General features: G+C 41.8%; 1 protein-coding gene across 1 annotated transcript in view; it reads left to right on the forward strand.

The window, feature by feature from the left end:
* The window catches only part of CSMD1 (CUB and Sushi multiple domains 1), a 2,021,046-nt gene that overhangs the window by 1,624,518 nt on the left and 369,596 nt on the right, over window positions 1-26,932 (forward strand). The window contains exons 16-18 of the mRNA XM_045997494.1: window positions 4,754-4,892; window positions 8,001-8,188; window positions 17,995-18,183. Coding sequence (XP_045853450.1) covers window positions 4,754-4,892; window positions 8,001-8,188; window positions 17,995-18,183 — 516 coding nt within the window. The remainder of the gene's footprint in view (window positions 1-4,753; window positions 4,893-8,000; window positions 8,189-17,994; window positions 18,184-26,932) is intronic.

Raw genomic sequence — 26,932 nt, forward strand, 5'->3', positions numbered from 1 at the left:
CACGCTTACCCTTTGGCCCAACTATCAAAGTTAGCGTCCTTCGTCTAAGGGTCAGGATTATGTTAAATCTCCATAAAGACTTTCTCACTTTCACACTTTCATTAAGGGCTTAGTTTGGTGGATGATGAACACCACCGAGGGGGAGAAAATGGACAAATGGAAGGGAGAGAGCTCAACAGAAGATTTTCCATTCTTATCTGTCTCTATCACATATTTTAAATGTACAGCTTTTAGGTGTTACATTGTATCTGGTGTTAATAAGCAGGTAGGTCATGATGCTTTACAAATAAGTGAACACACACTCCTGGGTGCGCCAGTGATAGTAAGGGCAGTGTGTGCGCGAATTTGCTGGTGCTGCTCCAGCCAGGCATAGCACTGTAGGCGGTGAAGCCTGGATGGTTCCTTAAGACAGAAGTTTGGGGGAAAAAATGACAGTACTTTCTAGTCTCTGCTCTCTCCTGGCTATGATTCTCCGCATCCTGGGTGCGCTTCCCTGTAAAATGCTTGTGCAGCTGTGTTACAGGCTCAGGGCAAGATGTGTCCATCTGCACGGTCAGGGAAGTGCACTCTCAGAAGTGGCCGTGATGTTTCTAAGAAAGTCAGATGCCAGGAGAAAGTATCCTATTAAATGCGAATGAGCCATTCTCTCAAGTTTGGAAAAGATCTTCAGAGAAGTTCAGTCAAAACTCAGCTATGGGTTAACACAGAAAACAGTTAACACAGAGGACTAGTACATGGTGAAAGAGGTTTTTTTTTTTAATAATTTACTTGTACTGAAAAACCCAATTATAGAGCCCTGATGAGTCTCAGAAAGTACACACAGATACTCTGATAGTACGACTAATTAGATAGCCCAACTGATGTCCTTGGTGAAGAGAAACAGAAATGCTACTTTCAGAATTAAGTGCATCTGGTTGGGAAAAATCAAATGGGAAAGGAAAGATTTTGTAGAACATGCACATTTTATTGAAGAGACACAGAAGGAAGTTCAAGTATCTTAGAGAATATACACATTCCTTGTTTTTTTTTTTTTCAAGTATTACTTGTTACCATCATTCCTTAATTGATCATAAGGTCGAGGCCACACACATACGCAGTTATAGAGGAAACGTATGACACGAATAGAGCCACAGACAATGGAAACATATGATACACAGAGCCACAGACACATACTTGGGAGACACTGTGTGGCAAAGCCTCAATCCTGAAGAGATGTGCTGCCCAGAAACCCTGTGAGGGGGAACCCTTTCTGCTACGATAACACGAGACAGGAAGCCTATGCTAGGAGGCAAATAACCCCAGTATCGAATAGAAAGACAAAAAGTGAAGGAACTTATTGATAATATTAACAAGTTAGAAAAAAAAATTAGAATGTTATATTAATAAAAATCAAGAATTAGAAAGAATAATGTAAGTGAATTATTTTTTTGGTATCAATAAGATAGACAAGGCTTCTTTGATTCTGATAAAAAAAAAACTAGGAAGAAAGACAATTATAGGTATTCAACAAAATAGAAGAAAAATAACCATGGTTACAAAAATAATAACTCAATGTAATAATAAAATAATAAGTTCTTATTACTAATAATAACTTTACATAAAGAGCGAAAGGCTCACAATAAATCATTTCCTCTAAAAATTATGTTTATTTTTTCTGGCAGAATTTACTGGATACCAGCACATATGTGTATAAATTTTTTGGCCTCTGAACAAAAGATTTATCTCTACTTATTTGTTCTGCCTCTAGCCTCCCCATAAATTTCAGTGCAGCTCATTGTCACTAAAAGCACAAGGTAATTGGGGGTGTGTGTGAGTGTACAAGAGCACATCATCAGCTCTATGGCAACACATTTTAATCTTCAATGAAACTGGTGACGTCCTAGCAAAATATAAATTACTCGCAGTGACCCAAATAAAAGTGCAAAGTGTAAATAAACAGAAAACCTGAGAAGAGATTTGAAAAGAGTTTAAAGTTTGGATGCTGAGAAAGACACAAGCAAGGGATGTGTGCAAGAAAGTTCTCTCTCTTCCAAGTCTGGAGACGTTGAGCGTTGAGAACACTATCACAGCTAGTGCAAAAACAGCATAACTCCTGTGTACCATTTTACAAAGACAGTCTTAAGTGTAATACACCCGAGCCAGATAAGTACATTAAAACATAAAGCTGTAGAAAAAATATGTATAATCAAGATGAGCTTATTTTAGAAATACAATATCAAGTAGTTCATCCATGCAAATACTCAAGGAATCAAGGAGTTTGTGTCCTACAGACCTGGCTCACTTCCTTCACCTAGTGAATTTGAGCATCACTGGGGCCGTCCACCAGGTCATCTAAGTCTTCACCAAGCAGGATGGTGTTTCTTGGCCCCCTTGGGTTTGAGGAAACTGTTTCAGGTTCTGGCCAGTTAGGAATGAGTGGAAGTGATATAGTCAACTTACGAACCTACATTTGATTGTCTCCTGCAAGACTAGCTCAAGAAAGGAGCCACTAGGGGCACCTGGCTGCCTCAGTGCGTGGAGTGTGAGACTCTGGATCTTGGGGCCCTGGGTTCGAGCCCCACGTTGGGTGGAGAGAGTACTTAAAAATAAAATCTTACAAAAGATTCCTCTCTGTGTGATGAGAGAGTCATTTCTCACACAGGCTGCTTATCCAAGAAAAAAGAAGGAGCCCTTGGATACGTAGCCTGTGAGAAACGACTGTCTCTCCTCACAGCTAGTGCTGCTCCTACACCATGATGTCGTCTAAGCTGGCCGATACGGCAAACCTGACTTCCTCACTTCATACTTTCTTGTTTAATTCTGTTGACTAAGTGCAGCAATTAAAAGATCGATTTCATCAGAGTACCGTGATACAAATTCTAACACACACTGAATTGTGATGTGTAAAAGACAAGATATTAATCAATAGCGGTGGTGTGTGACGACGCCGGCACATTTCAAGAACTACGACAAAATCTTTGAAAACCTTTACTGAAAGGAAGGAAATATACAGGTTTGCATTTACGTGGGAAGTAAGGCTTATAAAAATAAGGCAATTCACACAGATTTAGAAAGGTCTCATAGAGCAGATTTAACAAAAAAAGTCTATATTTGCTGTGGGTCTTTCTTATATAGTATCATTGAATAGTAAAACATGAAATAAGACTGTTTAATTTTGCTTACGTCATATTCTAAAAAACATTTGCTACAGCATGTCAGAAATGTAGGAATAAAGGCTAAAATATAAATAACTTATACAATGATTATAAAAATAATTATAAAATCGGAATAAATGATAAATAAATAAAATTCCTAATATCAGTTATTAAAAATTGGTAGTTTTAAGATTATGATTGCATAAAGTAGTGAATGTTTTCTTCAAGAACTCAAGGTCGTCAAAATGCCTCTGATTTCCTGTTATATCTAACTCTAGACATAACGCGCACCTATCACAGCTGATTTAGAAAAGAAGCCATATCAAGAAAAGCATGATCTGCACAGTAGCCATTTGTGTTCTCCCCCATTAACATATTTTTGAAATTCTACCTCCCCTTTACTTGGAACAATTTTTTTAATTAAATTTAGAATATACTTTATTTTAATTTTGTATCCTGCTTTGCATAATGTAATGTTCTAATTGCAAAAGTTACTCATCGTAACAAAATCTCGGAACATTATTTCAAATGTATTAGTGCCATTCTAATATGTACTCATAAACTTTGCATAAATTTTTACTTTTTCCTTTTATTATTCCATTATAAATGAAGCGACCATGATTACCTTTATAGATTTCTCTGTCAGATGTTTTTCTCCAGCAACAAAACCTGGTTGAAATTGTGTACAATTTCTCAGCATTTTAAGGCATTATGGTTATTTCTCCATAAAAGGCATATTTTTTCAAAAATGATTTTTTTTTTTAACTCGGGCATTTGTATGTTTTATTTCCTATCTATGGATTTACAGATTTGATTACAAAGATGGCAAAGAACTTTGAGAAGGAAAATCTGAAAAAATATGTGGCTGGGCAAAAACATGTGAAATATGTGTCATTACTTAAAAATTCCTATAGCTTATACAGAAATGCAAAACCCATCTTCTGGAGCACCAAGCACATACCTTCCTGAAACTTCTTTTCTTCTTTATAATCATGGATCATTCAAATGGACTGATGCAGATTAATTCTGTCTATTGAATTTGGAAATTTTGTTTTGTCCCGTAACATTCCCTAATTGTAGGTGACAAGTCATATTAATAAAACAGACACAATGCAGAGTGAATAAGCAGAACACACATCACTGAAATGTATCTGCCCATGCACACACACACACGGACACACACACATACACCGACACACACACACACACACACACACACACCCCGCAGGGTATTTCCATTCAGATGTGAAGCAATTTAGTTTGCTAATCAGTGGATGTTTGTGGAATCACAAACACACATGCGATATGGATATCAGTGGTGTGCTCTCACGAATCCGTGGTGACAGTTGGGTGTGACAGTTCACGGGGGTCAGTCATCTCGCACTTACACCCTGACCTTTTCGGATCATAGGAGCTTTGCTGTGGGTTGATGATGGATGTCGGATGAGGGATAGATGTGCTCTGCTTTCAATAAATGCCGTTTACTTGAGAGTACGTTTAGCGTGAATCCTTGAAAATGTGAAGTCCGTGAAGACAAGCGCATCCCTGCCGTCACGGGTGCTGCCGGGGGCGTCCCCGTGCACTTGGTGGGACCTGCTGACACCTGAACTCTCTTTCAGCCCCGTGTGGTGGACACCTGACAGCTTCCAGTGGACTCATTTTGCCTCCGGGATGGCCAGGGTACTATAAAGATTCTTTAAATTGTGAATGGATCATTGAAGCAAAACCAGGACACTCCATCAAAATAACTTTTGACAGGTAAGAAAAAGATGTTCCCTTTCTTAATTTGGACCTGACAACCCATGCATGTCCAATGTGTTTACTTAAATGAATCGTGAGGCTTAGAAATAGGACGGTTCTTGGTTGGTTTCCCCAAAGGAGTTCAATTCAGAAGAAACAGGCGTTTCCTTGATAAGTTTCATTCTTCTTGAACTTTACCCTCTATGACTGCAGCTAAGTCCTCTTCCAAGGCTTGCGTCAGAGAGTGTCTCCTCAGAGCTCGCAAATACTGGCCCTCGTGTCCAGCTCTGGGTTTTGGACCTGTGGCTAAAATCCACTCTGATTGCAAATGGAAGCCTGTGGTGTCCCTGAGGTGCCTTCTGGAAGAGCCCAGGAAAATGGTTTCTTGCTCTAGTGATGGTTCGGTTGCAGAACTCACACCTGTGAGAGACAGATGAGTGACCTGTGCGTGGCTCTATCCCTGGAGTGGTGTGGCTTCGCTACTTGATAATGAATTCGATAATCATGTTTTTAAAGATTTTATTTATTTATCTGAGAGACAGTGAGAGAGCACAAGCAGGGGGAGGGTCAGAGGGAGAAGCCAGTTTCCCCGTTGAGCAGGGAGCCCGATGCGGGGCTCCATCCCAGGACCCCAGGATCATGACCAGAGCCGAAGGCAGACGCTTAACCAACTGAACCACCCGGATGCCCCATGAATTCAATAATATTAAAAAATAACCATGCAATTTGAATTCTCGTGATAAAATATGTTTCCATTTGTCTCTGCAGTAAAATCACCTTGATGATTAACAGCCAGAAATGTTTTCAGAAAGATGCCCGCTTTAAAATAGAAGGAGGCATATTTGTTTAGTGTTTTAAGCTTAATCTCTGAACAATTTTAAGCTTCCTCTAACAATGAACTTCTTCTTGACTAAAAGAGTTTGGGTTTTAATATTCAGGATATTATAATGTCTCAAGGCAGATTAACATTGTTATATTGTTTTGTTTGTTTTCCACTAATTTTCTATTAATAATAATATATACAGGAAGATTTTTAGTGGGAGTCAGATTATCATTTAGCATTATTTGTATTTGAAGTTATTGTTCATTTTATTATGTCTGGTAACATAATAATCTCCAGTAGGATAATCTCCCAGAAGAAAATTAAAATTGTGGCTTATGTATCCATTACTGGAGAATGGATCCTTGCATATAAACTTAATCATTGAGGAAAAAATTAACTCTGTAATATCCAGTAGATTAATGGGTTCCTTATTAATTTTCATAACTTTATGGTATTGAGAGGGAGAAGAGAAAAGCCCTTCCTGATTCCTGGCCTCACCTCAGATGTAAATCATTAGTAAAACTTGTGACTTTACATCCTGGTTTGGTACAAGTGTTGAGCACACTGTTTTCTGTTCACACTCCTGAACAGAGACATAGGATTTTTCTCTATCTTTAGGAATTAGGGAACTGTGATAGTTTGCCGAATTCCATCTGTAAGAGCCAGTATTTCTGACATTTTTAGGCATTTGTGACTGTTACACTACTCTAAAGATTTCTGTCTCCAGCAGAGGGCTGACATCCTAATAAAGCATGTGTTTGTAAATATAACTATAAGAGACCCTACTGAGGTTATTGTTGCACAAAGTGCATCGGGTTGCCGAATAATGGGAAACACGTGGAGTGCCCTCTCCCAGTCTCCCCTGGGAATCTTCCCGCTGTCGCGAGGGGCACTCTCTCAGTCCTCGCTGTTGCTCCAGAAAGAAGATGTGAAAGTAGCACAAATTTTTCAAGTGAGATTTACTTCATGCTTATCTAGACCTCTTGATCTCTCAGATCACTGAGAAACCACAGGGTCTGTAGCGGACATTTTAGAAAGGTAAAAGAGGAAAACCTGCCCCATTGGACCCCTGGAGCCGAGCCCGTGGTCAGGGGAAGTGACTGGTGTTTCCACTTCTCTGTGGAAATCCGGGCCCCAGGGCCATCCCAAGTTCATTGCAAGAATACGGTGTCGTCATACATTTGCTCTCAGAGGAGTCTACGCAATCCAGTGAGAACCAGGGCAGAGCCCGATGCTTTCTGCACCTGTCTTGTGGTTACAAGCCCTGCAGCTGGGGAGCCTGCACGTGCCCTCGCTCTTCCTCTCCATCAGCATTATTGGATGAAGAGGATGGGGGATGATGACCCTGGTTTCCACAGAAGTCTTAGTCTGAAAGTCACCGAGTGAATCAGGGGCTCCCAGGGCATAAGCTGTTCCATGAGAGCACAGCCGGACCCTTGGAAACTGGGTTAGCTCTTGGAGGACGAGCTGGGCCCATTTAGAAAATTATCTCAGTGTCTGGAATGGTGTCTTCATTGCTTCAAAGAGGACCCAAGTGGCTGCGACTGTGTATAAATATAACATCAGGCCAGATTCTCTGGAAGCATAGCATCCTTCTCGAAGAGAAGTTAGCACTTTCTGGAAGCTGTTCAGATCATTGAAGCAGCATTTCTTTTCTGAAGCAGGAATGTGCTGATTCTTCTTCCAGGGTCCAGAAAGCGTTAATGTAGCTTAAAAAGACACAGGATTTTTTTTTTCCCCTGAAAAGTATTTAAAGTATTGCCACGTATTTTGAATTACTCTCCTCCTTTTGGAGATTACGTTTCTTCATGTGTGCTTTTCAGGATATGCATGATCAGGCTGAAGAGAGGATCATGAAACAGATTTTGAAAATGTGTAATGATGGTTCACTGATCTGTGTTTCTTAATTTAATTTCCCCCTCCTTTCCTTTCCTTCCCTATTTCCTCCCTCCCTTCCTTCCTTCCTTCCTTCCTTCCTTCCTTCCTTCTTTACTTCATCTCTCCAAAAACTCACCCGGTTCACAGTATTTTTATTTTAAAGCTAAAGACTGCAGTCTCTTGAGTTTGGGATGTTGCATGACTGAGTATTCAGTAATAGGGGAGGGTTTAGGATATACCTTTTCTTCTGGAAAAACTGATGCTTGAATATCATCTGTGCCCGGGGTTTTTTGTGTGCAAAACTGTAAGTAAATCTTTTATTTATAGTGATACACATCAGTTCGCAATTAATGAATGAAGATATTTGGGGAATGTCTGTAAGTTAATGCAGCTTCATTTTTCTGACTGCATACAAATCTCTGCAGATTTCAGACAGAAGTCAACTATGACACTCTGGAGGTCCGAGACGGGCCCGCCAACTCGTCCCCACTGATCGGAGAGTACCACGGCACACAAGCTCCCCAGTTCCTGATCAGCACAGGGCACTTCATGTACCTGCTGTTCACCACTGACAACAGCCGCTCCAGTGTGGGTTTCCTCATTCACTACGAGAGTAAGTCAAAAGGCACGCCGGCGATCATGGGTCTGCGTTCCAGACCATGTCTGGGTCTCGGGCATGCACCTGACCCTCACTGCCTCCGTCATCATCAGCATCTTTTTCTTATTAATAAGACAGCATCTTGTGGGTTTTTGCTTTAAAACTCCAGAAAATATGTGTTTATTATAAAATTAAATAGTGTGTTCATTCACTACAAGATGTAATGATAAACTTCTACCATGAGAAATAGAGCTCCTGGCCAGAGAGGCTATCACTACAATTGTTTCTCCTGAACAACGGCTTAGGAGGATTCCTTGCTGGGAAAATATTGTTAGGGACAATGTGGCTCTTACTGTTCGTTTCTTCATATGAGCACGTGTCCCTGGGGAAAGGGACTGGAATGCAGACAGCAGAGAAATTAAAATGCAGCTGGACCTCATGAAATGACATGTGACTATTGCTTTGAACAAGTGTGCACAGGAATTAAAATGATTATTAGAGACACTTAAAACAATTGCTAAAATATGACTGTGCAGGGTATCCTGCCCAATGTGAAATGCTTACATTTCTTTTTCCATAAATACAAATTTGTCTTAACATTAGCTTCTGAAATTAGAAGATTAGGTCTCTATAATATTTTATGTTTTTATAATTTTTTATTATGTTAGTCACCATACAGTACCTCATTAGTTTTTGATGTAGTGTTCCCTGATTCATTGTTTGTGTATAACACCCAGTGTTCCATGCAATCCATGCCCTCCTTAATACCCATCACTGGGCCAACCCATCCCCTACACACTCCCCTCTAAAATCCTGTTTGTTTCCCAAAAGGCCATAGTCTCACATGGTTCATCTCTCGCTCTGATTTACCCACCTTCCTTTTCCCCTTCTTTCTCCTAATGTCCTCCATGCTATTCCTTATGTTCCACAAATAAATGAAACTCTATGATAATTGTCTTTTTCTGTTTGACTTATTTCACTCAGCATAATCTCCTCCAGTTCCATCCATGTTGATGCAAATATTGAGTATTCATCCTTTCTGATGGCTCAGTAATATTCCATTGTGTATATGGACCACATCTTCTTTATCCATTCCTCTGTTAAAGGGCATCTCAACCCTTCCACAGTTTGGTGACTGTGGCCATTGCTGCTATGAAGATTGGGGTACGGGTGGCCCTTTCTTTTCACTACATCTGTATCTTTGGGGTAAATACCCAGCAGTGCAATTGCTGGGTCATAGTGTAGCTCTATTTTTAAGTTTTTGAGGAATCTCCACACTGTTTTCCAAAGCGGCTGCACCAACTTGCATTCCCACCAACAGTGTAAGAGAGTTTCCTTTTCTCCACATCATCCCCAACACTTGTTGTTTCTTGCCTTGTCAATTTTTGCCATTCTACCTGGTAAAAGGTGGTATCTCAATATAGTTTTGATCTGAATCTCCCTGATGGCTAATGATAGTGAACATTGTTTCATGTGTCTGTTAGCCATTTGTATGTCTTCTTTGGAGAACTGTCTGTTCATGTCTTCTGCCCATTTTTTGATATGATTATTTGTTCTTTGGATGTTAAGTTCGAGAAGTTCTTTACAGACCAGCCCTTTATCTGTACTGTCATTTACAAATATCTTCTCCCATTCCATGGTTTGTCTCTTTGTTTTGTTGACTGTTTCCTTTGCTGTGCAGAAGCTTTTTATCTTGGTGAAGTCCCAGAAGTACATTTTCGCTTTTGTTTCCCTTGCTTTTGGAGACTTGTTTTGAAAGAAGTCGCTGTGGCTGAGGTTGAAGAGGTTACTGCCTATGTTCTCCTCTAGGATTTTGATAGATTCCTGTCTCACGTTGAGGTCTTTTATCCATTTCGAGTTTATCTTTGTGTATGGTGTAAGAGAATGGTCGAGTTTCATTCTTCTATACATAGCTGTCCAATTTTCCCAGCACCATTGATTGAAGAGATGGTTCCCCACCCCACCCCCCGCCCACTGGATAGTTTTTCCTGCTTTGTCAAAGATTATTTGACCGTAGAGTTGAGTATCTATATCTGGGCTCTCTACTCTGTTTTACTGGTCTATGTGTCTGTTTTTGTGCCATTACCATGCTGTCTTAGTGATCACAGCTTTGTCGTAAAGCTTGAAATCATGCAGCATGATGCCCCCAGCTTTGTTTTTCTTTTTCAACATTTCTTTGGTGATTTGGGATCTTTTCTGGTTCCATACAAATTTTAGGATTGTTTGTTCCAGCACTTTTGGATTTTGATTGGAATGGCTTTAAAAGTATAGATTGCTCTAGGCAGTATAGACATTTTAACAATGTTTATTCTTCCAATCCAAGAGCATGGAACGGTCTTCCATCTTTTTGTGTCTTCTTCAGCTTCTTTCATGAGTGTTCTGTAGTTCCTCAAGTACAGGTCCTTTACCTCTTTGGTTAGGTTTATTCCCAGGTATCTTATGGTTCTTGGGGCTCTAGTAAATGGAGTCAATTCTCTCATTTCCCTTTCTGTATTTTTGTTGTTAGTGTATAAGAAATCAACTGATTCTGTACATTGACTTTGTATCCTGTCACGTTACTGAATTGCTGTGTGAGTTCTAGTAGTTTGGGCATAGAGTGTTTTGGGTATTTCATAGTAATATGTCAGCAGATACACTGTTGGAATACAGCTGAGGGGGTCCACTCTGGTAATACATGTTTAACACCAGCCGATTAAAACAAACCAACCCAAGACGCCTGGGTGGCACCGTCGGAGAAGTGTCTGCCTTGGTTCAGGTCGTGATCCCAGGGTTCTGGGGTTGAGGCTTGCATGGGACTCCCTGATCAGTGGGGTGTCTGCTTCTTCCTCTCCCTCTGCCTGCTCCTGCCCCATGCTCTTGCTCACTCTCAATCAAATAAATAAGTTACTCAAATCTTTTAAAAAGTGAAAACAAACACTATTCCCTCTGAAAATGCTTCATTTTCAGAGTAAAGTGAAGAAGATGGATGAATGCAGGCTAACACTGGATCTAAGGGAATAAAACCCTATTTTTCAAGATTTTTATGGTTGTTCTTTTTCACAGTCTTATCCCAAAACAAGCAAAATGAAGTTTCAGTGTTATTTAAAAAAAAAAAAAAAAAAAAAATATATATATATATATATATATATATACACATATGTATATGTATACACACACACACACAAAATTTTACAAATGCTCATGAATGGGGTAATATCTAACATATTGAATGTTTAATCATATTTTTTTTCTTTCCTTCCTGTCCAGTCATCACCCCCTTGCTACTCATGTGGGCCTCTGCAAACCCCACCCAAGAGCTCAGATCAATGACCTGTGATGTAATCTCTCCGATTCACTTGCTCATGCGTGGGATTACATGCACACCTGTACATATATATACACGTATACAAGTCTATGTGCGCTTCTTGATTGAAAAAGTCACATTAGGGGCGCCTGGGTGGCTCAGTGGGTTAAAGCCTCTGCCTTCAGCTCAGGTCATGATCCCAGGGTCCTGGGATCGAGCCCCACATAGGGCTCTCTGCTCTGCAGGGAGCCTGCTTCCTCCTCTCTCTCTGCCTGCCTCTCTGCCTACTTGTGATTTCTCTCTGTCAATAAATAAAATATTAAAAAAAAAAAAGAAAAAGTCACATTATACTTGTTTGGATAGCAAGAAAATTGACTGTTTGTGATATAATGATCAATTTCAAATTTAATTCAGTTAGTTTCACTTCAAATACGTGCAACTTTTATTTCAAAGTAACATATTTTTTAGACTCAGGATGCAATTTAAGAACCAGAGACTTTCATATTTCATTCCTTTCTAATGTCCCTTCACGTCATTACTTTTCTTTGCAGTAGAGATATGTGCATGTTAAAACCATCCAGATCTGCAAAGCTTCTAAGCACTGACGACCAAAATACTTACTCCCTCCGGCACAGCCCAGTTCTTAAGTCTGGAGCACCTCGGCCTTTGAAGACCCAGGTGGATGAACCCTAAGAGAACAAATATTTTCTAGCCCTGAGAAACTCTAGAACATTCTTCCCTTTCTCTCTCTCGTTTGTGTAGCCATAGATTAGTTTGCCTGTTTTTTGTAGAATCCTTAAAAAAAAAATGTGTCCTAAAGCCTACATTCGTGGAAGGTCGTGGAAGCTGACGACATTTGCTCACCTAACTGGTTTAAGCAAATGGGTTGTTCCTCCTCATTCTTTCTGGATTAGAAGAATGAAAGGAAGTCAGCTCACACGTTCTTACTTAGCTTCTCATCCTTACTAACAGAATATCTTACACAGATAATTGGAACAATAATTGTTACAATGTTACATGAATGACTCTGTGACATTTCAGGATTCTTTTCATTTCTCCAGCGCGTGACAGTAGACCTGAGCCTTAGCAAGGCGTGCGTCTAGCCTGGAGTGAGCTCTCAGGCAACAGTCCTCATTGTCTTCTTTTGTTCAGGGTGTCAGTAAAAGAAGACGAAAGCCATCACAAGCTGGTGCCTTTGCAGGGGAGTGATAATTATGTGGCTGTCGGGCATTTCTGATCCCTTGGGGTCTAGAATCCCTATGCCTTGCCTCTCACACTTGACAGGAAGCTAGCTCTGTAGTCCCAAAAGAGCACAGAGCCCTCACTGGTGGCTAGGATGGTAAGGTCCCCATAGCATCCAAGTGTCCCGCACCTTTGGAAAGGACTCGGGTCTAAAGCCCCAGGCTGACTTTTACGTTAGGAAGTCCTAATGGTCCTTTCAGAAGGCCCCCAGCATTTTTATGAATTCCTCTGTAGGAAAGTATAGAAAGTATTTGAGGAAAATATTACCAGGGAACCTCCACCCTGAAGCTTGACTTGTTATCACCTTGATTTGTCAGTTTTTCTGTATTTGGGGAGAAACAAGGAAATGTGCAAAAGCAGGATATGGCATTTTTGTCAGGAAATGAGTCTGGAAATGCCTGGAATCTGACACCCGGCACCTGCCGGCTGGCCTTGCATGTAACCATTACCTGCCGGCTTGAACACGGGACAGAGGCTAAAGACCAGAGGAGATGCTCTGTGTTGCTGCAGCCGTGGGAGGACGGAGACCCGACGCCAGCTCAGGCAGTCATCCTTGTTTAGAAAGCGAGCTGAGGGGTGGTTTGTCTCCAAGGTCACTGTACGTTAGCAGTCACCCGGGAATCCCGGTAGAATGCAGGCTCCTACGTTTACCGTCCAGCCGGGGATTCAGTACACTGTGCTTCAGGCAGAATTCTGGGTTTCTGTCATGTCCTCAAGGAGGTGGCATGAAGGTGGCAGTGGGTGCCCCACCCAGCCCAGGCAGGCCACGACAGGCGCAGCCCTGACTCTGGAGTTCCAGGGAGGAGGAGAACCTGCGGGCAGGTGGGCGGAGAGAAGGTACAGGGGACACTCGTGGAACGGAAGAGCAGAGAGCGGAGAGAGAAGCAGACAGACGGGAAGAGAACACAAAAAAGATGCACATTGCCAACCCCGTTAAAATGTTGACCATTTCTAGTATTCCTTGACGAAATCCGTTTGGAAGCCAGTATATTGGAAAAACTAGAAAACAACAGTGATTGCTCATCGAACACATTAAAAAAAAAATAGATTGTCCACGACCCACATGATTTATATCACATTCTTTATGCCGTTTGAAAATAATAATATAGCTCTTCCCCTTTTCATACTCTGTCCTAAATGTTGGACACTGTACGCCTTCCTTGCTTTAATAAAAAATGATTAACGATACTACTCCATGCCCACATGGGCCCATGAAAATCTACCTTACACACATTACCTATTGCAGAAGTAGCCACAGTCTCTTCAAGATCGAGTTCTTTCTGCGGTGGTGGCGTAAGGTGGCGGGAGCTCCTGTGAGCAGCGCTACTTTCCGCTCCCCTGGAATTGTAAGGCCGAAAGGCCAAAGTCATTTTTTCAAGGTTTTCCTTAGAGCCTGCCTAGAATTGTAGCTCTGTTCTGTGGGCTGAGTCTTATGAATCCTTGATCCTATAAATACAGGGTCCAAGTACAGCCTGTCCTTTGATTACTTTACTTTTCATAAGGAATACGATAGAGTTCTTTTATGTCATAGTCATTGTATTATCCCCCCAGAATAATCACGCGCTCGCTCTGTGTGTTTGTAGAGCCTTGAAATGGATGTTTTCCACTTATTTTAGAGCATTTTTTGGGAAAGGCTTTCAAAGGTATCTTTAAAAACATTTCAAGAGAGAGGCGGGAGTCACGACATGTAATTGTTTATATCCTGCTGTGCAATTCAAGCACGGTGTAATTTTTAAAACTTGGAGGGACACAGAAGTATGTTTCCTGGAGTGTAGGTGTGTGAGTGTGTGCACATGTGCAGATTCGTTTCTGAGATTTAATGATAGTTCTTGAGATCAAAGAGGAAAGCTGATCGGGATGTAGTGGGTATGGATACCATACCGTTGGGAAACCAGCCGCGCTGTGGGCACGGGCACGCACGCCCGCGTGAGCGAGGGACGGAGCCGGCTGGGGAGGAGCTGTGAATCTCAGGGAACGATTGAACATGACCGATTCCCTTAAGTTCTCAGCTTGTTTCCTGCTCTGTAAAATGGGATTGTAACCGCTAGTTCAGACCCTGCAAAGGCTGTGGAAAGTGGCCACTGCTGGGAGACGAAAGATACTCAGACTATCGATCCCCTTCCTGGGGTGAGAACTTGCACTAAAGCAGGTAGTTAAGCAGAACTTTGCTTATATCAAATGTACATTAATATAATCCGCGCCTGGACAGCTTCAAAGTCGCCAGCTTCTCTTACTCACGGAGAGCAAGTTTATTCAGTCACGTCTTTGAGGCCAGAGGACGGGCGTGGATTTACACAGCTAGTGTCAGAAGATGCGTGGTCCCATTAAGTTCCAAGGACAGAACAGCCGAGAGGAATCAGCCTGGATCCAAAGCTTCAGCCAAATCCCCGGGTGCAGCTCCTCTTTCTGTCATCCGTGCTGGACACGAGGAGGGGATTGCTGGAAACAATGCCTTGGGGCACTCTTCCTTCGAAGTACTTTGTGCTTTTCCTTCAACGTAAATTGGCAGCTGTCCTTACAGCCTGGTCTTAGTTCATTTTGAAGGTCTGGTCCTCGCGAGCCGTGTCACCTGCTTGGCCCTGCCGTCTCCCTGCTGCCATCTTGTTTGGAAATCCCTGCATGTGGTGCGTTTCCAGAAAAATACTCATCAGATCCATTACAGTTCTCCCACTCAGCTGCTCCCCTCACATGTGCCCTCCGTTCTGATCTGTTTTCATGCAAAGGAGTACGGTAACTGTACATTCTACAACCCAATGTTTCTGTCCATTGTTTTGTAAAAATGAATGGAGGAATGATGGAATAATGTTTTGACGTCAACATGGTATTTACTTTTTAGTTCCATTTTACATGTCAGGAACTCCGTGTTTCTATTTGTATGCTTTGGTTTCCTCAGATGTTTTTCTCTTTTTTTCCCTACACATTTGTGTGGGAAAAAGTGTGCTTCCAATTTATGAATAGTATTATGAGTATTATTCATTAATAGATCATTCTCACGTCACATGAAATAATCGTCCCTGTTCATTTTGTTTGCTGCTGTGAATATTGTTGATTAGTGGTCCCTGGGAACCGTGGGACAAAGTGGAATAAGGTAGTGAAGGGTCTGTCTGGGATGTGGGGACACTCCAGTTCTTAGGCAAAGCTTCTTTCGACAGAATTCTTCTGTTAATCCGTCTTCTTTTGCTGATTCTTATGTACCCGTTGTAAACAGGGCATATACCTAGTATAATCGCTGACGTGTGATGGAAGAGGTCATAAACATTACCTCAGAATATGAACGTGTTGGGGGAGGAAGAGAGGGAAGCAGAGCAGGTGAGGATCCGGGACAAATGACGCCTGCCTTGTTTTTGGCAGAAAAAATGTAGGAAAGGAAAGCATGATGCCTTTGCTGCCATGTTTTGCAAGAAGTCATGGCCATTCCATTCTGCTGTTTAGGCAGCAAGCACATTAGTTCTTAGGAAATTAGTTAGAGTATTTAAGAAGAAGTTCTTGAGAAAGTAGTGCTACATACATAATTTTTTTTCACTTTGCTTTTTCTCATCATTGTTTTATTTTTTCCTTTGGAAATCTTCACTATGATGGTCTTCCATTTTTTTACCCATTGTAACCAAACTCTGGGGTTTATGAAGCACACCGATTTGCAAAGGGTAAAAGCTGCTTATTTTGCCAATTCCAAAACCAACGGCAAGTTCAGGGTGTTCCCCAAAGACCCCTCAGTTCTGATAAGTAGACAGAAGGACTTAGCCCATGCTCAAAGCTATTATACTCACAGTCACATTCATTACGGAAAAGGATCCAAGTTAGACCAGGCAAAGGAAAGACACATAGGGTAGAATCTGGAAAAGGAGCTCCTACCTGCAGCTTCCGCTTGTCTTCTCCCCCTGGAGTCGTGAATGATGTCCTCCTAGCCACGATGTGTGACAGTGCAAAGTCCTGCCAACCTGGGAAGCTCACTGGAGCATCCATGTCCAAAGATTCTGTCTGTGTTTCATTACAGAAGCATCATTAATTGAATCATAGGTCACGCGGTTGGACTCTGTCTCCAGCTGCCCCTCAGTGTAGGGTAGCCTGAAGTCCTGTTGACCCCGGAGCACGTGGTGAACAATAAGGACACTTCCAGCACTCGGGAAATTCCAGGGTTGACAGGTGACCTCTGAGGGGCTGGACTTCTCATGGAAGGCACATTCCTTACTGCCTGTTTTTCAGCAGGGTCTCAGCTGTCCTCCTTGGGATCAGGTGCCTATGGAATCATATTTTGCTGTACTAATGAAGAAATATTATCATTTATTGTTTATTTTTAAAAAGTCACCCTGTAGTTGTATATCATGTATTTGACTTAATGAGAGAAGGAATAAGATAAGGCACATAACTCCAACTTTGGTAAAATCATGCAATGATTAGAAGTCTTATTCCAAAGATCCTGGGGGGAACTAAGCAGTTTGCTTATTGGTAATGATTTCAGATTTTTGACCCATAGACCAGGTCATAATTGTTATGTCCTGAGCCTTGTTGAGAGAGTTGTGTATAGCTGTAGCAAAGTCGTTTTTATTTCTTTGAATACATAACCATCGCGATGACATCTTCTTCCCCGTTCCCGTTTTCCTTATCGGTCAAGTGTATGTTCTAAAAATAGAGAGAAATCTCAGAGACAAAGAAAAGAAACTCTTATAATGACATAATCATAATCACTTGACTTTTTATAGCACTTTACTTTTTAGCGTCTTTTAGCATAGGCTAATTGTAGCCATCTCGAAAGTGGCTGACGTAAGTGCAAATTTGAAGAATGCATGGATGTATGGGATGCAATTTTAGAAAATCAAATCCAGTGCAGTTTTAATTTGCATTCTGTGTGTGTAGACTTGGGTGCCTGTGTGCATAGCTGTGAAAGCTGAAGTGTGATGACTGCCGAAATCTAACTGGAACATAAAATATAATGGGAAGAGGGGTGGGCTAGGGATAGAAAACAGGACAATACAGGCTTCGTGTAGTAGAGTTCACTGGTTTTCAAATGAAGAGAAGTAACATTCAGACATAAGGGGTTATTCCGTGTTGTACTACTTACATGTCATCCAGTAAACAGTTAACAAGTTATCTCTCTACACAGAAAAACAGGGTCAAATATAAGAAAAATGTATCATTTTTTTTTTCACATTTAGGATTATTGGATTCACCTGAATAATTTTCCAGGTCTAATAATGTCTCAGAATATTTTATTTTATATATATGTGGAACAAATGTTGTTATTTTTTTCTCAAACCAGCAAATTTCCATATGTAATGCATTCTTTCTGTGCGTGCAGGTGTGACCCTGGAGTCGGACTCCTGTCTCGACCCCGGGATCCCCGTGAATGGGCATCGGCATGGCAGTAATTTTGCCATCAGATCCACAGTGACATTCAGCTGCGATCCAGGATACACGCTCAGTGATGACGAGCCCCTGATCTGTGAGCGGAACCACCAGTGGAACCACGCCTTGCCCAGCTGTGACGGTAGGTGGAGATCGACGAAGCAGGACATCGGAGTGGAATGCAGAGATGTGGAAATATTTAAATTGTTCGGTGGTGTCTGTGGTATTTGAAAGGGCAGTGTGATATGAAAAGTTGTACACCTTAAAAATATTTCCGTGTAATGCTTTAAGTTTACCTAGCTCGTGTTTTCCTAGGAGGCAGAGCATGTGTTTAGAAGGGAACATTAACAGTTATGGGGCAGCCTTCAGCCTTGTGCCCAAACACCAAAACGTAGGGAGCTCCCCGCTGCACGTATGCTCCACGTGGCATTTGTTGAAAACAGCATGTGAAACAGGGGAGTGAGTATGTGTGTTGTACATCCTCCGGCGTGGCTTTCCTCGGGACCAGGGCCAAGCACCCGACAGCCATCTGCGGTTTGTACTGTTCCCTCTGAGCTCCCGCCTCGGGGGGGACCGCTCTCCCCAGGGGGGTGGGGAAGAATTTTCTCAGAAGATCCCCAGGTAGTGTCTTGGCCATACCAGCCACTCCCCCGGCCTGCACAGATCTGGTCTTGGAAGTCTCAAGACAAGTAACATTCTTCATGATGCCACTGCATTGCACAACTTGGTGCTAGGCTGTGTGTATTTACAATAACCAGATACACAAGGATGTTGCTTGTGTTCATTTGCAAACAAAGTGAGGGATCTGCCCTTTGGCCATAACTATAACCACATTATAACATTGTTTCTATGAAAAAAAAGATATTTCACCATAACATTTTTTCAACAATGTTGTGATGTAGTTGTAGGCGTGGCTTATAGAGAACCATAAAATAAGTGAATTATCTATAGAGAGCATCATACTTCATAGCAAACTATTATAAAAAGCCCCATGAAATAAAGAACAGAGCAACTTTCTCAGTATCAGAAATGCCACTTATGTTATCCAGAAGATCCTAACTAACTCATGCCACAATTTAAGAAAATGGAATGAACGGTAAATATTAGAAAGAGAAGACGGTCATGCTTGGCAGTAGGTACTAGTAGAGGACCCCATTCAGGATAAACAGGAATCAGTGGATTTCCACAAAGGATACAACATATTGGAAGTATAATATCAACACACCCTGAAACTCTCAGAAGTATATCTAACAGGAGATATGAAGGCTTTTTTTTTTCCCCCCCGAAGACTTACCTTAAAGGTATTTAGATGTTCATGGTGGGATACAAAAGAGTACTCTCATAAGTGGGAACACTGAGTACGTTTTTAAATGGTAGGGATGGAATTTAAATATACAAGTTTTCTACAAATAGAGGGTTTTGGGGGGGAATTTATTTTTCACTGAGTACGTTTTTAAATGGTAGGGATGGAATTTAAATATACAAGTTTTCTACAAATAGAGGGTTTTGGGGGGGAATTTATTTTTCACTGAGTACGTTTTTAAATGGTAGGGATGGAATTTAAATATACAAGTTTTCTACAAATAGAGGGTTTTGGGGGGGAATTTATTTTTTTCTTTTATTCCCCAAATTTTATTGAGATATAATTGACGTATAATATATATAAGTTTATGCTGTCCAGCATCATGATTTAACTTACATATATTGTGAAATGATCACCACTATAAGTGTAGCTTATATAGATATAAAAAAAGAAAAGAAAAGAACAAACAGAATTCTTCTTGTACTGGGAACTCTTAGGACCTACTCTCTTACCGCTACTTCTATGTATCATACAACAGTAGTAGCTCTAGCCATCCTATGGTACATGATATCTTGAACACTTACTTATCTTGTAGCTGTAAGATTGTGGTGTTTGGTCACTTTCATCAAATTCCCTCTCCTCCTTCACGCACCTCTGGTAACCACAAGTTACCATCTCTTTTTCTATGGGTTTGGGTTTTTTTTGAAATTTTTATTAGCATACAATGTATTATTTGTTTCAGGGGTACAGGTCTGTGAATCTCCAGGTTTACACACGTCACAGCACTCACCATAGCACATGCCTTCCCCAGTGTCCATTACCCAGACACCCTGTCCCTACCTCCCTCCCCCGGGAACCCTCAGTTTGTTTCCTGAGATTAAGAGTCTCTTATGGTGGGCGCCTGGGTGGCTCAGTGGGTTAAGCTGCTGCCTTCGGCTCAGGTCATGATCTCAGGGTCCTGGGATCGAGTCCCGCATCGGGCTCTCTGCTCAGCAGGGAGCCTGCTTCCCTCTCTCTCTCTCTCTGCCTGCCTCTCTGTCTACTTGTGATCTCTCTCTGTCAAATAAATAAATATAAAAATCTTTAAAAAAGAAAAAAAGAAAAGAGTTCCTTATGGTTTGTCTCCCTCTCTGGTTTCATCCTGTTTCATTTTTCCCTCCCTTCGCCTGTGATCCTCTGTCCTGTTTCTCAAATTCCTCATATCAGTGAGGTCATATGATAATCAATCTATCTACAAATAGAGTTTTAATTTCAATAAAGTCTAAAAATAACTGGTATTTTTAATAGAAATTAATAAACATGTTAGAAGTTGTTCTGGGAGAGTAGAGCCTCCAAATAGAAACACATATTTTTAAGAATGATAAGAAAGGACTCTCTCTGGGACCAAAGCATCTCCAAAATCACCTCTAATTAATATGAAATCAGTGCAAAAATATTCAGATAGACGAGTGATACGGTGCAGGCGTTCTAATACCTGATCTATGCCTGTGTAGGAACTTAATTGGTTGAAATTATTATAAGTCCGTGAGGACGGATGACTTGTTGTATAAATGATATTGATCAACTTGGATGTTTAGGCATAATTAATGGAAAACATTGACAGATTTCACTATGTACAAATTAAAAGGTCTATTTTAAAGAAAGAGATAAAGCAAAAGGGTCAGACTATAGGAAATAATTGCTCTGTCCATACGTGATTCTACATCGTGTCATCCTACAAATGGGTGGGGGAAATCAGCGACACACATAAGACATGAGCTCCGTGGGGCTGTTCACAGAATCAGACAACAGGCCCCAAAACACTTTAAAATACGTGCACTCTGATGTGGGCTCAGGAAAGTGCAAATAAAACAGGATAATTTCTCCGCCCTGTTGGATCTGCAAAAAATTAGAAAGGTCAACTTCTACACCATTGTGGGATTTCGGGGCTGCCTGTTCCTTCTACCCTGTTGCCAAGAACGTGAAATGATACGATGTTCTTGGAGAAAAGAGATAGCGGGTCACAGGATAATGTCTGTTGTACATGTGAGCGTGTACATGTATCTAATTACAGGCACATTCACAGGATATGCACAGAAAGATGGCAAACAGGCATTCTCTAAAACTGTAACCCCAGTGTCCTCATCTGCGGAGACTCGCAGGCTGTAGGGAGGGGGAAGAGAGACTTCCGACTTCTATCTCTCTATTTTTTTTCATGTTATGTTTATTTTTATTACCATGTTTTATTTTTGTAATTGGAACTCTGATAATGAAAAAATAGATAAAATTTACCCGTGTGATTAATGAATAGTGTCAGAAGGATGCTAGCTCTTGGACTCATTAAAATTTTGTAAAAATCAGAAAATATTACAAATATTGCAAAAATATTAACTGTATTTGTAGGGTTCTTTATTGTCAATAGTTATAACAAGAACAGAAAGTCTGATAAAGGCCTAACCCTTAAAGTACTTAGTTGTTATTCACATGTAACTGAACATCCATCAAAACGTTTATTAAATCATTTGATCCAGAATTTGCAGCAGGCTAGTCATATAAATAATTGTGTTGGAGTACTTACCAGATATGTAAACCCATGACTTTATTGAGTGCCACTGTGCAAATTTTATATATATATATATAATTTTGGACGGAAGCTGAACATGGGATCTGGGAGCGGAGCGCACGTAAGCTGTTCCCTTGATTACGTTCTCGTTAGGGGTGGCTCTGTGGAGCAAGAGCTAGCCCAGGGTTTCCAAGTTGCTTCTACTGCAGATTTTTCAGGCAGAGCTGGGAAGGTTGAAAAGTTGCAGAGTCTGTGATTTAAACTCTATGATGAAAGCACCTGGTTCATCGTAGGAAAATACACAACGGTTGTCCAATTCACTTGAGTCCTGATCTGGCAAAGAAAACTGACATGTGCAAATGAGAGAGATGTGCCCCGACCCATCCGAGATCTGTAATTTTGATTTAAATTGACTTCTTCTCAAAAGAGAACAACACTCTCCATGTATTCTTGATTTAACAGTGGTAACTTCCTTTGTGTAAATACTTAGTATCTGGCCAAGGTAGTGTTCTCCTCTGCCCAGCACACAACGTAGGCAGACTTGCCTGTTCCCCCTTGCCTTCTTCTTCCCCTGGAGCAAACCCATGCATGCACTGGTTAGCCCTTTTATGTCCCTGTGTATTATGTTGCCCAAATGCCCGCCTCCTCCAGGACCAGGACGCGCCCAGCTGTCACCAAAATTCTGGAATCATGCCAGGTCACTAGCATTAACTTTCCTAAGAGCCATTTCTCCTTATATGTAGTTCAATAGAGTGGAACTTTGATTTAATTTAAACTTTCAACCCCACATAACCAAAGTCCCCCTGCTTTAACCCGTGCCAGCTGCAGTAACCAAAGACCTTAGAGTAGGTGGCTAATAAGCAACGGAGATTTATTGCTCACAGTTCCGGATGGTGGGAGTCGACGTCAGAGGGACAGCATGATGGAGGAGTTGTGACCCCATGTTGGAGGCTGCAGAGAGCTCTGTCTTCTCCTGGTGCCAGGGGCAAGGGGGCTCTGTGGGGCCCCTTGTAGAAAAGTAAGACTCAGCCCTCTTGACCTGCTCACATCTCAAACACCCGCCTCCTAAAACCATCACCCTAGGGATCCAACATGAGTTTTGGGGGAATGCAGATGTTCAGACCGTGGCATTAATATCCACATACACTTAACGGTTCAGTACACTCTCCTCTGTAGAGGAGGCATCTAGGCAGAGGACAGGGGCACTGTCTCCTGGACCAGATAGACACGGTGGCACGTCCTGCCAATTCCCAGAGGTTTGGTGAAGTAGAGTGAATGGAAAATGAACAAAATGTTCCATAGGAAATTATCTAGAAGACATGACATGAGGACAGACAGAGAAGGGCTCCTAGTGCTTGCACGGAACTGACATGCTATAGAATTGATCGTCTACGTTTGACATTTTCCATAGAAAATAAAGCACATGAGCTTTATGCATTTATCTTTTATTTTCTCCCCACTCGAATGCATAAAATTTGAAATTTAACCCTTCTAGAGGAATTTGTAACATAAGCTATCTGCTTTGTTTTGGCTTCACTGAAAACTATTTCAGATGATAATAAATTTATGATCAAAGGCTATTAATAGAGCCGCAAACACTAGGAGATTTTAGAGTTTGATGTAAGAGTTCAGTCAGTCGTGCTTGATTGTTTTCATTTAACCATAAGAATTGTTCTTGTTGTATTTTCAAATCTTAAGCAATCTCTTAACCCCCCCTGGGTTTTTATTGTGACAAATGATACATCAATAGGATATTTAAACCTTTAAATATTCATAACTTTGGGAATGGAAAAAGAAATAAGAATTAGTTACAATATTTTATATTGCCATGAAAAAAAGAGAAATTCTATCAGTATCTCTCCCATTTCCATAGCATCGCTTCGTTTTTACTATTTCTGCCTTAGCATGCTCAAGTTTTAAAGAAGTAATATGAACACTGGAGTAAGTTGTCTCCCTTTCATTGCTGAAAGACAAGTGCAAGAAACACTCTGGAAAAATTTCTTCATTCAGTAGATATTTTTGTAAACAGTGGATTCTTTCCACAAACATACTTTGGAGAACTACCGTCTTTGCAGCCACACACACAGAAGTTTATCTTCTGTCAGCATAGAGAAAGGAAAGATTTATTTTTTAAAGCACAATGAAGTAAGTGTTTTATTAGGCACAGGAAAATTGGGAATAAAGAGATGGAAGAGATCAGAGCTACAATTTGGTGTCGTTAAAGTCCTGGGAGGCAGGTGTCCAGACACATCCTTGAGAACAAGGTTGAGAGGAAGGATCGGAAGTGAGGGAGTTGTAGGGTCCAGGCATGGACGTGTAACAGGGCGGGAGGATTTGGGGGATGGGGAGTCATTTGCTGTGGATGATGAAAGAGCTAAGGTTGTTAGGGACCCTCCGTGCCAGTGCTATGAGCCTGGACCTGATTCCGTTGGCGAGATTCAAACCCCGAGGACGCCGTGTTCCCATGGTGGGGCTTGAGCTCTCTGTGCAGAAACGCTGAGGATGATGCCAGGGCTTGGAAAACACAGCCTCTGCTGTAACACAGCAGCTCAAAATTGTTCCCACTTGTCTTGGTAGGGTCTCCTTGCAAAATGTCTTTTGGGGAAAAAATTACAGTTTAAATGGACGAGTGAAGGAATGAAGGAATAAAATCAGTAACTCCGTAGGGCATGAGAGTCTGTGGGTAATTGGGAATGGAATACCATCCCATCAGGTTTCTGATTTCAATAGAATTTTGTTAGAACTTTAAACAAAGAGAAGCGGAGAAAAACAAAAGACAAACAAATCAGGCAAGAGACTGGGTGCTCCCACTGTTCATCTCCTTACAGAAGAGGATGGAGGACAGAAGGTGCGGCATAAAGCAGAGAAGGGGGACCTGAAACACACCAGTTTCAGAAAGTACGAGGGAGAAACGCGGGTGCCGTTACGAAGACGGGGCTGTTGCAAGATGGTTAAGTTCTGAGAGCCTTAGCAAGCCATGGGAAATTCAGCTGCACTTTGAGAAGGAGCCCGCGATTCACATGTGAACTTGAGACCTATCAGGTCTGTCGTTAGAGCTGGTGGAAACAGAGATCTTCCCAGGAGAGAGGAGAACCTGCCGGCTCTGATTTCTCCGGCTCTGTCACCTCCCGAGTGCAAAATGCCTGACACCTAGGATATTGTCCACGTGCCTTAATCTTGCCTGCCCCAGCTGCAGCAGAGCAGACGTGTGGAAATGAACATGAAAGCCAGGGTTGGGCTCTGAGACATAGCTGTCGGCACACTGCAGGTGTTACCGTGGTCTGGCAGCGAGGGCGAGAATCAGGTGACAGGAAGTGAGCACCTCCACAGTCCATGGGCGGTCTGTGGGCTTTGCCTAGGACACCAGGAGCCCCCCAGCCCAAGAGCCTACGGCGCATTGGCCACCGGCAGCCCATCACAGAGCAGTCTGGGAACACGGGGTCGACTCAGGCAGTCTGCCCTCCCTCCATCCTTCTGTTGCCTGTGCAGCAGTCCACATCCTGGGAGCGGACCTCTGCACGGACGGACACGAGGCCATCCCTGGGGAGCCCCACCAGCCCACTCTACTCTAGTTACCTAGACCGCCTCTGAGCTCTGAGAACCAGCGAAGATTCTTGTTCTTAGAATAAGTCGTGCTTGGGCACTCTGTAATTATTTGCCTTGTGCACTTGGATTTTGGAAGAAGAGGGGCTTGTCTGTATTATTTACTGTTATGTGCCCAAGGGCAAAAAGGAGGGCTTAGAGAATAGTAGTAACTTCTTCGGGAAATTATTTTGGCTGGAGGTTTGGATGGATGAATGGGTCGAAGCAACAAACCAAAGGTAGAACTTGACCCTGTTTGGAGGTTCCTCAGCTCCTCTGGGCAAGACTGCTGTCGGTGTTCACCTCTCTCGGCTCTTCTAGTCCCCACACGCCTTTGTTCTCTGCCCGCGGGAGCTCCAGGATAATGCCTCCGGGTCTGTAACGGTGGGCGCAGAATAGAAATAGAAAAGTAGAATTCAAGAAATTATAGCCCTAAGGATAGCAAAATTAACAGCTTACTGTGTTTTGTACAACTACGACGATTGTCATTCCTATCATATGCAGCCGTGTCTGTAACTCTGTTGGGGAGACACAGAGGTGTCTGTGGGTGAATCTGGTCAGACAATAAAAACAGTTGAGTCTCTTATTTGACTGTCTTTTCTCTTCAATATCAGGTCAGAATACCCATGCAATTTGTCATATATCAAATCTCTTTTCCCGGAGAAAACAGAAGAAAGAGTATGCTTTGTTGGTGAAAAGATTTTCACTTAAAAATCTTCATAATGGATGAATTAGACTGTGTTGTATTTGTACATATGACTCAAAATGAGCAGTGGATTTGCTTTATCTAAAGTAACTTCCTTACTTTGCTCCTAAACGGCAGTTTGATGGTAGTAGTCCATGATTTCTGGGTTGTGTGTGAGTTGAATGAAAACATCAACAGTCAGATGTCTTTCCTCCGAACTTCTCCCCAATGTATAATCATCCATTTTATTTTGATGGCATGAAGTCAGAGGATGAAGCAGAGATTGATAAATTCTATAGTTTTTAAATGTAGCTGGATAGAAATTCATTTTTACCGGTTTTCCATAGCACGTGCAGATTTTAGGATAAAGATTACCACAAATAACTGTATATGTGATATCTCAATTTTACATCAACTGGTGTCACTCCTTATAGTTAAATCCTTGATAAATATTTGGGAAGCTAATGCCCTGATTTGCAAGGATCCAATCCCAGAACATGAAAGGTTATGGACGTGTAGCTTCTGTACTCTGGGCTGTACCCTCTCCTGGTTCTGGCCCCACTCCATGGCCACTCCTTTCCACTTTCCTTTGTTGAAGCTCCTCACCTCCCTGAGCTGCTTGCCATTGGAACATTCTGGGCTTTCGCTCCCTTATCCACACCAAGAAGCCCTAAATCGGTGGTGTCCTCTGCGTGCACTCTTGTTTCTGTCCCTCGGCCACACTCGTGTGCCCACTTGCCGTGGACGTGTAGGAGGCATCCGGCTGATACATCTGAAAC

This window comes from Meles meles, chromosome 2 (genome assembly GCF_922984935.1).
Source record: "Meles meles chromosome 2, mMelMel3.1 paternal haplotype, whole genome shotgun sequence".
NCBI lineage: Eukaryota > Metazoa > Chordata > Mammalia > Carnivora > Mustelidae > Meles > Meles meles.